The sequence below is a fragment of the Notechis scutatus genome, chromosome 14 (assembly GCF_049901735.1).
Source record: "Notechis scutatus isolate UNSWTSFEM ecotype Mainland chromosome 14, rNotScu1.2, whole genome shotgun sequence".
NCBI lineage: Eukaryota > Metazoa > Chordata > Lepidosauria > Squamata > Elapidae > Notechis > Notechis scutatus.
The window spans coordinates 10617065-10630833 of record NC_142022.1 but is presented as its reverse complement, the minus strand read 5'-3'; the positions used below and the strand labels follow the sequence as shown (position 1 = coordinate 10630833).

The window sequence follows — 13769 nt, the reverse complement described above, 5'->3', positions numbered from 1 at the left end:
CCTTCGACCAGCGGCAGCAGGAGGGTGGAGGAGCCTCAGCCGAGCCTCGTTTTCCCACGCAGAGGAAACTTTCCATGTTGGTTTGCTTGGCGCGCTCGGAGGAGGAGGAGGAGGAGGCACCGCCGAGGGAGGAGAAGGAACCGTCCCGGGACCCCCAGGTGGGCAGGTAAGGGGAGAGGGGCGCTCTGGGTCTCGGGACCAGCCCTGGGGGTGGGGGTGGGGCAGCCCGGTGGGGAGGGAGACCCCCGCCTGCTTTTCTAGTCTTTTTCTCGTGGCTTCAAAGTTCTTCCAAACTTTTGCGCAAAACTCTTTCGGACTTTCCTGAAGTTTTCTTTCTGTTGGGAAAGTTCCGCTGAGTTGCTCTTTCTTCTTCCGCACCTGAGATTTCTCACGACCCCTCCTGTCTCTTTTGGTCAAACACGTTTTGCGAGACAAGGCAAAAGAAAGGGGGGGGGAGCTATTTTAATTCCCTTTTAGAAAACAGGGTCTTTTCTGCCTTCGGAATGGCGTCTGTGCCCCTACTGGCACTTTTTAAAGGAAAAAAGAAAAACAACCCACGTCCCATTGATTCGGGGCAAGAGGTTTGGGTGTTAACCATGCGTTTAATTTCTTCTTTTCTTCCTCCGGGGTGGAAGGAGAAAGCCTTTATTCATTTGAGAGACTGTTTCCATGCAAAGATCTAAAATGATTTTTTAAAAGACTCTCTGACACTTTGGGGAGGAGAAGAACACGATTCTAATCTCTCAGCCGAAGAAATGGGGAGAAAGGAAAAGGCAGGAAATGCGGCTGTTTCTCTCCCCCAAGACTCACCCCCCCCCCCCGAAACCATGCGTTTAATTTCTCTCCCCATGTTGCCAACCAGCCTGGGGCCAGCGGGCACTTTGGCGAAATGAAACCCGGCTGGCTTTGAGAAATGCTTGTATGGCCAAAAAAAAACCCTTGTTTCAGTTTCTGGGAACACTTTTTCATGCTTCCCAGCAACCCTTGAAAATCCAATTCATAGGCTTAGTGGCTGCCCCACCAAAGTTAGCCTCATTTTGTGGCACAGGGATTTCCAAGAGGCGGGCTGAATTGAAAAACCTCATTTTCCCCCTCCCTAACGGATGGTTCTTAACGGCTGGGAAGCACACAGAGGCCTCCTTGGGCCCGATGGGTGTGGAGGATGGGTCCTGTGGTCCCTTGTCGAGTGACCTTCTTGGAACCACCCTTTCTTTCTGGTTTGAAAAGTTTGGGGCATGGCGGTGGCGTGAATGCAATTTTATTTCCTTCTTGATTACAGTTATGATTTGTGCTTTGTTTGGTTACTTTAGCTTGCGTTAGTACCCAGAGCCCTAACTCCAGAGCCCCCCTCTCTTTCCTCCAAACATCTGCCTTTCTTGCCCCCTCTCTTAGAAAAAGTCTTGCAAAATTCTTCTTGGGAAGTTGAGTTTTCTGCTTCACCCTTGTACGTTCTTCCCTTCCCCCACTCTGCATTTCCTTTTACGGGCTTGGCTGAGAAGCCTGCCTCATTGTTCAGGCCGCTGCTTCAAGAGAGGGAACCACTGGGTTGGAGGTCTTGGGGGGGGGGCGGCATATGCCTCCTTCTGCAGCCCACCTACCCATCACCCCCGTCAGCCCCTCAAACCGCCTCCCCTCCATCCGCAGTTTCGAGGAAGGCTGGACACACCTGTGGTGCTCCTGAGTTGTGCACAAATCAAAAATTTATTTTTTTTTAAAAAAAGAAAGCATGTGGCTTTCCTGTGTTGTTGAGGGTGGGGAGCGGAAGGGACATTGTCCCAAGAAATTGTGATAGTTAAAAGAATAGATTAAAAAAAAAAGAAGAAATCATAATGTTTTGGCACTTCCTAGTGGCAGGTTTACAGTCTAAAAGAGAGGGGTGTAGATTTCCCGCACACACCCACAAACGCCATCCTTGGTGTTGTGTGTTTGTGTGTAACTGTGTGTTGAGATCTTAATGGATATTTTGCAAGGAAATCTTCCCAAATTGTCCAGCCGCTTTGCTTTTCTCTGCATCCCCACCTCTGTACAATCAAGTGTGAAAGTGTCCTCTTTTACACGTGTTTACATGTATGTAACATGTGTGTGCAAGGGGCTCTGGGGTCTTCACTGCAAACATCCTCATGTGCTGTGTTGCAAGCCCTGGCTGGGTGTTTCTATCTCAGAGACCATCTTTCGAGATGGGAAGTTTGTTTATTGTTAGGCCTGGCATGGCTACTGATTTCTTATTTATTTGAAATCCACTTCCAGCTGCAATTTGAAACAGAATTTTTACAACGTATCCTTGGCATTTCCCAAATCCTGATTATATTTGTAAATAACTCACGGTGACCAACATGTCTAATCCTCCTTCCTCCTCCAATTTGCCTCCCAACAACAACCCTGCGAGGTGAGCCAGGCTGGGAGATTCCACGATTCATTCATGGGGCAAATTCAGCCAAATTATGGGGGGAGGAGGAAATTGGGGTGTCAGAGGCAACGGAGCTAAGAGACCTTTAAATGTGTCCCCGATAAAGCTTTGGTCGCTATGGAAGGACTGGCTGCTTCTGCTATGAATTGAAATGTTTCTGCTCTTTGGGGCTTTCTCAGCCTCTCCCCCAATTCCTGGACCCTCCCAATCCCTCAGCCTCATCTTCCTCTCCAAGTGGACGGGATGTCCCAGACCTGCTTTGGGGTTCATTTGGGGGTTTCGGACCACTCATTGCCACACACTCCCTGGTGGACATCAGTAACTATAATAAAGCAAATTGCAAGCCCCCCCCAAAAAACAACTGGGATAATTTGCTGTATTCAGTTCAAGGCAAGCTTCTAGTGCATTTGAAGGAGCCTTTTCTGCCTTTGCAAAAAAAAAAAAAAACACACCCAATAGGCATTCTGCCCCACGGGGGAAAAAATATGCATGCGGCTAAGTTAAGAGGCGGCCGGTTAGCTTTGATCTCAGCCTTTGTGGCTGAGACAAACCAGGAATTGTAGCTTAGCGCGTTGGACAGTTCTAGCCAGCCCTCCTTAGCACACAAACCAAAGTCAGTCCTGGTTTGTGCTGGGATGGGGGCTCGCAGGAAGCCCAAGATTGAGCGAGAAAACCCGGAGCTGCTGAGCAAACATGGCTGCGCCTGTGACATCACCAGGGGGCAAAGATGACTTGGCTGGACGGCGGCTGGGAGGCCCAGACAGCCGACAATCCTTTCTTCTATGCAAGGAGGAAATTCTCCCCCCCCCTCCCCCTCTCCAGATGGGATTCAAGGCCCTTTTCCTTCTGCGCCTCTGGATCTTCCTCTCCGCCAGCTCCTTGTTAACAAAGGGTCCTTTTGTTCTGTGCGCAGGAGGGAGGCTGGGCGCTTCCTGGCTGGAAGGGCGAATGGGAGCCCAACCTCTCCATGCTGGATGCAGAAAAACCAGCCTTGATTAAATCATTGGGTGGGGGGGTGAAACAGGGACGCTGGCATGGGATGGCGGCACAGCTTGGTTCTCTACCAGGCGGGAAAGCCTTGGAGATGCCCGGGTTGTGTGGCTGCACCTGGGAGTTGTTTTTTTCCAGCTGGGACAGAAAATTCATTTTGGGGTCTTTGTTCTGTGCTACGAAGAGGCAAAGGCCCATGTTTGCAGGTGAACTGCCTCCTGACATGGAGGTTCTATGGTTGCACCTCTGTGTGGCGGGACGCTTCCTGCAGCCGGCATCAGAGTTGGCGTCCGGCCCGTGGGGAAAAAAAAACTGGCCCTCGGAAGGGAGCTCACAATGGGGCTGGGAAAACAGTCCATAAATCTGGGGGAAACAATAAACTTGGAGGGCCAGGAGGGAAAAAATAACTCCAGGCTGAGCCACCGGGGAAGGAAGCCACTTCAGGAGGACCACAAAAATATCTGCGGCCCTTGATATTCCTTTTTTTCCGGAGCAAATCCCGATAAATATTGCCCGTCTCAAAGCTTGCGAGCATCTCTTGCACGTTTGTGAGAGGAATGTCCCTCATGCGTCCCATGCCAGGTTTTGGCATCTGGCTGCAGCTGGGTGGCACAGCAGGTTGAGAGTGGCAACCCACCGAAGCCACGGCGGATCCGTGGCCTGGAGAAGACGCAAAGGGACACTTCTCGTCATCAGCCTCCTCTGCTCGTCCCGTTTTCCTGGGGCCGTGGCTGAGAAGTTGCTCTCCACCGCCGTTCCTAGCGCACTCCGGTTCCCATCATCCCTGTCGGTGGTTCAAGAGCACCGGCTTGGAGAAGCTGGCGGAGAGAAGTTCGTTTTGCAACTCGCCTCTGAGTAAGAGCCGGGTTTTGAAAAAGACAACAGATTTACCAACAGGGCAACAGTTTTCAAGGAAAGTTACGCACAAATACGCAGAACGGGGAGAACTATGGGGAAGAGGAAGTGTGGGGCTGGGTGCTCTGAGTCACCTGGGCTGTAGGGGGTAAGAGCACCTCGATGCCAAAAAGGGGCCTTCCTGATGGAGAATATTTAATATTTCACTTAGCTGGGGCAGGATTTCCCTTCGGCCTTTTTACACAAATGCAGGAGAAACGGATTGACACGGGCCTTGTTGACTCTCATGATGGCTCCAAGAGGAGAATGTGGAACCTCAACATGGAAGGGAGACCACCAGGAGATTCCCAAGTTGTGGCTTAGACCTGGAAGCTGTAAAAACATCCCCAAAGGCAGCTGTGGCCAACAACTTCTCGGCTCTTGTCAAGAAAACCCTCAGAACTGGCTCTGGTGAATCACAGCAGTTGGCAAACACCGGAATTTTCTGTGGCAGAAATTTTCACATTTTCTGGAGGTTTTGCTTGGTAAATCATTAACTCTGATTCTTCAATGGCTTGGGCACCGAAGTAGTTGCGAGTTGAAAACAGTGGATCAAACACGGAGCGTGGATTGTAGCATAACGTCCCCCCTTTTAAAACGATTTGCAGGTGGCAGGGGCGCTCTCTTTCCCCTAAAAATAATTTAATTTGCCCAGTACTTCGCGTTCCTGGCCCTCATGAGGTGAAGAGGCCACAGGCCTGACCAAAAACCGCAGCCTTCTCTAGCTGCACAGTGAGGAGTGTCGCTTCCTTTCCTTTCGAAACAAGTGTGCAAATTTGTTTGCAAGGTTGGCTGGTCACGCTGGTCTCTTCCCAAGCTGTTGGTAGGTGTGCGCTGCGCCCAGAGACACCCGCGTGAGTTTGCCCACATCCCGTGTTTGCACCTGATGTCGGCCACCGTGTGCAAAACCAGGAAGGTTTCTCCTTGACGGCCATTTGTGCTATTCTGGGGCGTGCAAAGTCCAGGAATTAAATTCAGGGGAAGATGTTTTAAGGGGGGAGTTGATGGAAGAAAATAAAAACAAGACCTCTGTGGAGCTGCACCTGGAAATTTCACAAGACTTTGGCAGTTGGAGCAATGCTATCCTGGTTACTAGGTGGAAAGGATACCACCAGGAGAAGCCGGGGCAGGAAAATAGACTTAAGAAGCTGAAAAAGTGTGCCAGAAAATGAGGGAGAGTCGCTTTTCTCACAGGCATGGCCATCCCAGGTACTCTCTGGCCCGCATGGGGAGGATGGGACCTGTAGTCCAACCTCCCCCCAGCTGCAGGAAGCCACCACCTGGAGCAATGAGCTCATTCACTGATCGAAGGAAGCGATCTTCGCCCCCAAGTGGCATCAGCAGCACACGGCGAGCCCCCTTCTACTTGTGAGCCCCTGGTCCTCTTCCCTCTCCGGCTGGAGGCTGGGAAAGCACTGGGAGGTTTCTCTGCCCTTTTTCTTGCTTTCTCAGCGGTTCCATCTGGCCCATATGCGGGTGGTGAGCCAGGAATGAGTCAAGCCACGTCGTTCCTGCACCGATGACGGCTGGGGCAGGCTGGGTCTTGCCCCGTTGCCTCTGCCCCGAACGCCCAGGAGGGTGATTTCGCTCCTGCTGCAAGGCGGCAGAGGACGGGCGGGGAAAGGCCTCCGCAAAGCCACACCCATTGGCACAGGTGCGTGCAAGCAGCATCGCCTTCCCCACCCATCCCATCGTGCAAAGGCAGAGTCCCTTATTTGGCCACCTCGTTCCGGGCTCTGTGGCGCTCATTTAATGGCTGTTCGACGTTACAACAGCACTAAAGGACCGTTTTTCACACTTGCGACCATTGTAGGATCCCCCCACGGGCACGTGACCAAAATCCAGAGGCTCGGCAATTGGCATGTACTCACGACTGTTGCAGGGGTCACGTGATCCCAGGGAAGTCGAATTCGCTTAACAACCGAGTGACTAACTTAACCACAGCGGCAAGAAGACTCATCAAACAGAACAAAACTCGCTTCAGTAATGTCTTGCTCAGCAACAGGTACTATGGGGGCTCCATTGAGGTCATAATTCAAGGACTGCCTGTATTTCTTCCAGAATTATGGGTAGTCCTCAACGTACGACCAAAACTGGGACCGGAAGCCTCCGTCGTTAAGTGAAGCAAGGGTTAAACCATCCATGCCCAATTTTCTCGGTTGCAATTATTTTGCTTATGGCCAAAAACGTTTAAAAAGCACATCAGAATTTTGTTCTCAATATGTCATCAGATACCAAGCTCATTTTACCATATGTGGTGGACACGTGTAGAGGCGAAAAGATACTGGACTAGAATCCACACATGGTTGGAAAAATGACAAAAAGACATATTGATTTTAAACCAGAGATATTTTTATTGGGTATTTTGCCAGAAATATACAGTAGAGAATTGAAATGTTTGATTGCAAATGTATTAACAGCAGCTAGAATTGTATTTGCTAAAAACTGGAAAAATGAGAAAATACCAATGCAGGAAGAAGTTATTAAGAAAATAATGGAATGTGCTGAAATGAGTAAAATGACATTTGAAATGAGAGAACTAGAAGATAAACAATGTTATAAGATATGGGATTTATTTGATCAATGGTTAGACAAAAAATATGGAAATGATATATTTTTGAGAATTTTACAATATAAGGATAATAGAAATATACAGATTATAACAGAGATATCTAATGGTTTTATGATGATGTAATGAAAGTTATAACATAATTTAACTTAAAATGTTGAATATCTTGCTTAAAATGACGGAATAATAGTTATAGTCAAATAAATGATTAACAATGATAATAACATATATGTTTTGGTAGATTTTCACGGGTAGTAGTATGTAGGTCTAGGTGGTGTTCTTTTCCCATGTAAGATTAAGAGTATCTTGTCGACATTAAGATACTCTTAATCTTACACGGAAAAGACCCGAACACACCTAGACCTACATACATACATACATACATACATACATACATACATATATATATATATATATATATATATATACACACACACACACACACACATACATACATACACACACACACACACACACACACACACACACCTTTGTTGGTATTTTCCACGTCATTATAGTTGTGCTTTTTAAAGTTGTAGCAACGTTTCAGCAACTTTAAAAGCACAACTATAATGACGTGGAAAATACCCGAACCAACCGACACACTGTATGTAACTGGAAGACGGTTTTTTGTTTTGTCTGTGTATGTTTGTTTAAAAAATAAAAAATTCTTTACAAAAAAAAAAAAGAATTTCGTTTTCAATGAGGTTTCAGTCACGAGGTCCTGAACCCATCAGCTGGGAAGGCCGGGATGACGTGGGAGTCTTTGCAAAAAAAAAACCTCCTCCCATCCCCAGCAGCCCAGCCGCGTCCGTTGCTGAGTCACTTTTTCTGGCAGGGCGTCTGGCCGCAAACTTTCACCCCCCCCCCCGTCCTGCCTCTCGCCTCAGCCGGGGGTCTCCTTGGCTGGCGGGGTGGGAGCTGCCCACAGACCCTCCCCCATGATGGAAAAATCAGATTTTAGTCCCTGCAGGAAGATCCTTCAGGAAAAACCTCTCCTCTCCTGCTGAATACAGACTAGGCGAGTTGGAAGGGACCCGGGAGGTCTTCTAGTCCACCCCCCTGCTTAAAAGCCTCTAGGGATGGAGCCCCCACAGCTTCTGGTGGCAAGCAGTTCCGCTGGCTAATTGTTCTCCCTGTTAGGAAGTTTATCCTGAATGCTTCTCTCCTGGTTAGTTTCCCTCCGTTGCTTCTCGCCCTGCCTCCGGGTGCCTAGGAGAAGAGCTTGACCCCCTCCTCTTCTTTGGGGCGGCCCCTCAAATATTATAAGACTGCTATCCTGTCCCCCCCCCCAATTCCTCTTTTTCTGTAGATTGGCCATATCTAATTCCAGCAACCGAACTTGTTAGGTTTTAGCCTCCATCTTTCAGCAAAGTTTCTTTTTGAAGTGTTTCTTTTTTAAAGAAAAATAAAAAAAAAACCAAAGGTAGCAAAATCCCAGCATTTTCGCTCCCCTTTAACTCCGCCCCTCTTGGAGGGTCTTCCCTTCGGCCCAGGGAGCAAGGCAGGAGGCCAAACCGGCTTGGATCCCAGGAAGGATCGATCAACTACTCTTGGGAACCCCAAGCTGGGTTGGGTGGGAGACCACCAGGAACCTCAGGGCTGGAGGCTAAGCTGGAAGGGTTGCAAAAGCATTTGGGAGAAAGTGGCCAGTCGTGTCGAGGTTGCTGTTGCTGACAACGTGGCCGTATCTTACGTGATCCCCAGAAGTCACTGGAGTTCGTTTCCCGAGCAGGGAGGGTCCTTCTTCATGCCCTCAAGGGGCCCCTCCAATCTTAGCAGCCTAAGCCAGGCGGCGCCTGCCTTTCCAGATCTCTCGCAACCGAAATTCCCAAGGGGTTGTCGTCACTTTCACACACACACAAACACAAAAAGAAGAAAGGTGTGAACAGGTGACCTCCGAAGGTTATTCACAAGGAGGAAGTGGCGTCTTTTTGTGCGTTTGTGTTGGTGTGGCTTTTCTTTTCTCTTAAAGGCCTCTAGTCAGCTTCTCTGGAAACTCTTTGTGGTTTCCTGTTATCTGAAATTATTTCTTTAAAAAGAAGCCTGCTCCCCCTCTGGCCCTCCCCCTCCCCCCCTCCGTCTGGCCTCCGGAGAGGAAACCGAGGCAGGGCCGCCGCATTTCGAAAGAGAGCAGCTGGGGGATCCGTGGGGCATCTCCTTCCCCGAAGTTGCTCGCAGACGTACGTAGGCAGCCTCTGGCCTTTCCCGCCTGTGGAGGCGGCCAGTTTTTCAGCTCCTCTTCCTGACCCTCCCCCCAGGTTGTGGGGCAACGGCAGAGCAGCCCCCGCTGAGGTCAGCAGGCTGGCCTTCCCCAGGGCTCGTGGCGGGGGGAGGGGGAGAAGAATCTGCCAATTGTTGAAGTTGTGGCTGTCTTCTTCCTCTTCCTCTTCTCTCCTCCGATTTTTATTCAACGCTATTTCCTCCAATTCCTCCTCTTCCTTCTTGATTTCCCCTAATTTTTATTCAGTGTTGTCATCGTTTTCTCCTCTCTTCTCCTTTTTCTCTTTCTTCTCCTCCTCTTCCTCCTCTCCCCTAATTTTTATTTAACGCTTCCTTCCAGTTCCTCCTCTCTTTCTTTCCCCTAAATTTTACTCAGTGTTGTCCCCATTCTCTTTTCCCCTCTCCTCCTCCTCCTCCTCCTCTGACATCATTCTTATCCTCTCCTTCTTCCAAAGGTGTTTTTCAACCATCCGAATTGGTCTCCTCGCCATCTGAAGGTCTCTCCAGGCTCCGAACCCCCCAGGACGCCACACGCCCGGCTCCCTTCCACCCTCCGAGCGAGAGGCATCTCTGCCTGGACGAGAGGCCCTAAGCGCCCCCCCTGCAAGTCCTTGGCACCCACCAGGCAGAAAGCTGGAAGCGACTCTCACCATGAGTGACTTTTGGCACAAGCTGGGCTGCTGCGTGGTGGAGAAAGCGCAGCCGGTGAGTCCTAAGGGGCCGTAGGTCTCCCATCCCAGGGACGGGGCGTGGCCGGGCACGGAGGTGCCAGCTGGGGTTGGGGAGGTCTTCCCTCCCTCCTTCCTCCCCTCACCGAATCTCCCCGGGTTCCATCTCCCACAACAGCAGAGGAAAAGACGGCGGATCGACCGCAGCATGATTGGCGAGCCCATGAACTTCGTCCACCTCACGCACATCGGCTCCGGCGACATGGTGAACGAGGGACTCCCCGCCGTGGTACGCCTTCGCTCACCTTTGCTCCTGGGGACGGGGCTGAGCCTTCCAGATCAAAACAGGGAAGGGGGGGGTTCCCTATTAACTCCTGGGAGCCCCCACCCGGAGAGGGCGTTAAAATGCTGCTCCCAAGGAAAGAAACTCCACGGCCCACAGAAAGCGAGCCTTTATTGAGAATTTTGTACATAGTAAGCATTCACATTGTGGATTACAATAATTAGATATAGTACATAGAATTGTTTATACTTGTCTGAGCTGCTTAATTGTTTCTGGTGTTTGCTTTTAATTTCCTTGCTTTATCTCGGTGGCCTTTAGGCAGACATGTATGTATAAGGTCTTAGACTAATCATTACCCAATACTCAAGTCACAGTTTATTCCCACATAGGGGACCCCAGTGCTTTGTGGGGAAGGGCCTGAGGCTGAAGTGGCGGGTTGGGACCCCAGGTTTGGTGATGTAAGCCCAAGCAGAGGAGGAGGAGGAGGGAGATCGGGGTGCTGGTTCTCCCTCCAAAGCAGGAGCAACCGACCTTGGCCGCTTTAAGACTGGCGGACTTCAACTCCCAGAATCCCCCCCCCGGCTGCCTGGGGAATTCTGGGAGTTGAAGTCCACAGGTCTACAAGTCCTCTTTCGGAAAGGATGGCGTCCACTCCGAAGATCCAGACACAGTCCCTAAAAATCTTCCCCTCTTCCCCTGCAGTCCGGAGCCGTCCAGGAAATGCGATCCAAATGCGGGCGAGAACGACCTTGGAGCAATTCCCACATTTTATAACATTGAGGAGATCCCCCCCCCCTCCGTGTAAGTATGGGACGGGTTGCAAAAGCCACCGCCAGAGCCGGTAACGGCTCCAAGAGGACTAGCTGCTTGATTTGCAGTGGGATCTTATTCCCAGCCAAAGGGGCCACCGAGGCTTGCGTCAACTTGAAGAAATGGGAGATTTCTTTTTAAATAACATTTTAGTTTTCGTGTTTGAACTATTTTTTTTTAACCTGTTTCATAACTTGTAAGATGCCAGAGTCGCCTCGTAGAGGACGGCGTATGGATTTAATAAAATGGAATAATAAGCAATCATTGATAAGAGGGAAGATTTTCTTCCTGGCAGCGGGGGCAGAAAGTTAGTTTTTTTTGGGGGTGGGGATCCATTCTGATCCCATCCAGCAGATCTTTCGGATCCTCAGGGCTTCGGGGCAGCTCCTTGCAAAGCTCTTCCAAATGTTGTTGTGTTTTCCCTTTCGTAATTGTGCCTTATTGCCAACATACAGGGAGAAAGTCTTTCACGTTTATTATCCTCCTCTCTTTTTCTTTTCTCACAGGCTAATGAATTACAAAAATAACCTTTAAAGAAAAAAAAATGCATCTGTGCCTCACTTGAATTTCCTGTTTGGTCTTGTCGAAACGGGTTGCCAAACTCTAAACCGTTGAGTGAATTAGTCACTGCATAACTTATCCTTTTTAAAAAAAAAAAAAAATTGTAAGAGCAACAGCCCCGACGTCTGTCACTCTGCACATGCCCAGTTGACTGTTTTTTTTCTTCCTGGCATTGTTCATTTGGCAGCCCCCCCCCCCCCCGCCTTGGCGAGCAAAGCACGGACAATTTTTGCCTGGGCAGCCTTGCAAAGAATCGTAGGTTTTTTTTAAACCCAGAATTGACCCACAACGTTTCCATGACAACAAATAATCGACATGTTGATAAACTGAAGAAGCCATCAGACAGAATAAATTATTCTTGGTGTTTTCGCCCAAGTTTCTCCACTGGACGTGGCCTGGCCACAATGCAAGACACTGTAGGTGCCATTAATGGATGCAGCTGCCATCTTGCAGAACGATCCCTCCAGAGGTTCTGGGTTCCTTGCAGACCCCCAGGCCGAGGCAGTGGGTGCTGAAACAGGGTGGGCAGCCTTCCTGGTGCCAGCGAAGACTTTCCAGGACGCGGAGTTCAAAAACCAACAGCAATGTGGTGCCTATGATTTGTTGTTTTTATTATTATTATTATTATTATTCTGGTTGGTTGCATAGTCAGCCAGATGTTCAGACTGGATTTGGTGGGCGTTTTTTTTGGTCTACCTATCTGCTGCCTATCTCGTGGTTCGAAGTGACTCTGAGTGTCTTTTTTCCTCGCAAATCTTTCTGCCCTAAATCAATCATCCCTCCGCTCTGGGCACAAAAATGGGGATCCAGAGAAATCCATCCCACAGGGTGGCCAAGACGTCAGGATCCAGAGACAAGTGGCTCAACACTCCCGCAAGCCAGGAGGAATTCGCTCTCAGCCCCCTTCATGGATTGAAGACCCCCTACCCGTAAATGGAGCAGCTGGGGCGGGGGCAAAATTACAACCAGGATCAACTGGATCCCTGCAAGCTTGTAAAATGGGACTGGTGCTGGCCTTTGTCCGAAAGCCCCCCCTCCGTTGGATCCTGGATTATGTGGCTCTTTTTTCCAGCCAGACTTGGGTTAAGCATGTGGAGGCCGCAGTGTGGAAATCCTGCTTCCGATGCTTGTTTCCCAGGTTCGATTCTCCCGCGCTTTCCGTCTCGCTCAACGATGGACCTGCTGATTTTTAAAAACAGAGGAAAGAGGCACCCCCAGAGCCGAAACAAGACTTTCAGACGGCCCAGCGTGGAGGAGGAGGGAAAAATATACACATTTCAGATTCCAGCCTCAGCTTTTTCAGCATCCTGATATGTGAGGTTGTGGAAGGTTTCTCCACCCACTGTGGGATTTCTTCATTCTCTGTCTGAAACTGGAGTTGCAGTCCGCATGACGCCATCGGGCTGAGCCTGGGAATCCTAAATGGATTCCCACTGCAACAAAACCCACACAATTATCTCTTCCTTTGTGTCTTTAGCTCCATCCAGTCGCCCCGGACCCCAAATTAAGGGGATTACAGGGTTGGGAAAAGGGAGTTTCTTGGTGTCTCTTGTGTTCCTTGTAAGTAGGTCAGCTCTGAAAAGAAAACCTTCAGAAGCCAATAAACTTCTCACTTTCCACCCCCCCTTTCCACCCACCCCGGCACGAGAACAACTAGGTGTAAAATTAAAGGTGTCCGTTTTTTTCTCCTCTTTGTTTCCTGTGTCTGCTGACCAAGCAAAAGTTAGATTTCCAAGCAGAGCAGCTGTTTGGCTACCAACATTTTTAATCTTCGGGGTTTTAGGGTTGCAATGTCCGTTATTGCTACGACATGTTGGCAGTGGATGAGGGGATCTATAGTTTAAGTTACCTGAAAAGCATCTCTTTTTTTCCCCCCCTCTCCAAAAATTTAGCTGATGGGTCGATGTTTCAAACACAACACACACAAATAGAACTTTCGCCATGTTTATTATTATTATTATTCCACCCCCCACCCCAGCTGGTCTGGGGTTAAAAATGATGGCTTTGGGGGGAAAGAATAGCTGGGCTGTTCGATTTGTCTTTTTATTAGCCAGAAAATTGTCTTTCTTCTTTTTGCAAATAAGAAAATGATCATGTGTGTGTGTGTGTCTGTGTGTGCGCATGAAGGGAGGGAGAAAATATATATTATTTGAATATAATGTTGCAATTGAGACACTGAAATCTGGGAGAAAGGGAGAGCTGTATTGTGCTGGTTTGGTCTTTTTTTAAAAAACAACACCCTGTTTTCTAGGCTAAGTGCAACAAAAGAATTATGCAATCTATTTTGTATGTTTCTCCCTCATTTGCACAAAGTGTAATGTATGCTTGGAAAGAGAAAATTAAATGGCAAAGGATAATCTTTTG

At 49.1% G+C, this 13769-nt stretch overlaps 1 protein-coding gene across 3 annotated transcripts; it reads left to right on the top strand.

The window, feature by feature from the left end:
• On the top strand, positions 1-13762 carry CDC42SE1 (CDC42 small effector 1). 3 transcript variants are annotated; one of them, XM_026685917.2, is made up of 5 exons: positions 1-166; positions 9539-9788; positions 9930-10040; positions 10737-10835; positions 11351-13762. In XM_026685917.2, exons 2-4 carry the CDS (start codon positions 9735-9737, stop codon positions 10806-10808), a joined length of 237 nt encoding a protein of 78 aa, XP_026541702.1. In that variant the 5' UTR covers positions 1-166; positions 9539-9734; the 3' UTR covers positions 10809-10835; positions 11351-13762. The 3 variants fall into 3 exon arrangements, with proteins under 3 accessions (XP_026541702.1, XP_087799471.1, XP_087799470.1); XM_087943345.1 differs by having other exon boundaries at positions 9-158; positions 10737-10833; XM_087943344.1 differs by having other exon boundaries at positions 12-166; positions 9927-10040; positions 10737-10833.
• The last annotated feature ends 7 nt before the right edge of the window (positions 13763-13769 follow it).

Bases quoted from the DNA above. Each gene is read 5' to 3' on its own strand.
- CDC42SE1 (XM_087943344.1), top strand. From the start codon at position 9,735: ATGAGTGACTTTTGGCACAAGCTGGGCTGCTGCGTGGTGGAGAAAGCG. The intron at 9,789-9,926 runs GTGAGTCCTAAG...CATCTCCCACAA, and splicing joins TGGTGGAGAAAGCGCAGCCG to CAGCAGAGGAAAAGACGGCG. The intron at 10,041-10,736 runs GTACGCCTTCGC...CTTCCCCTGCAG, and splicing joins ACGAGGGACTCCCCGCCGTG to TCCGGAGCCGTCCAGGAAAT.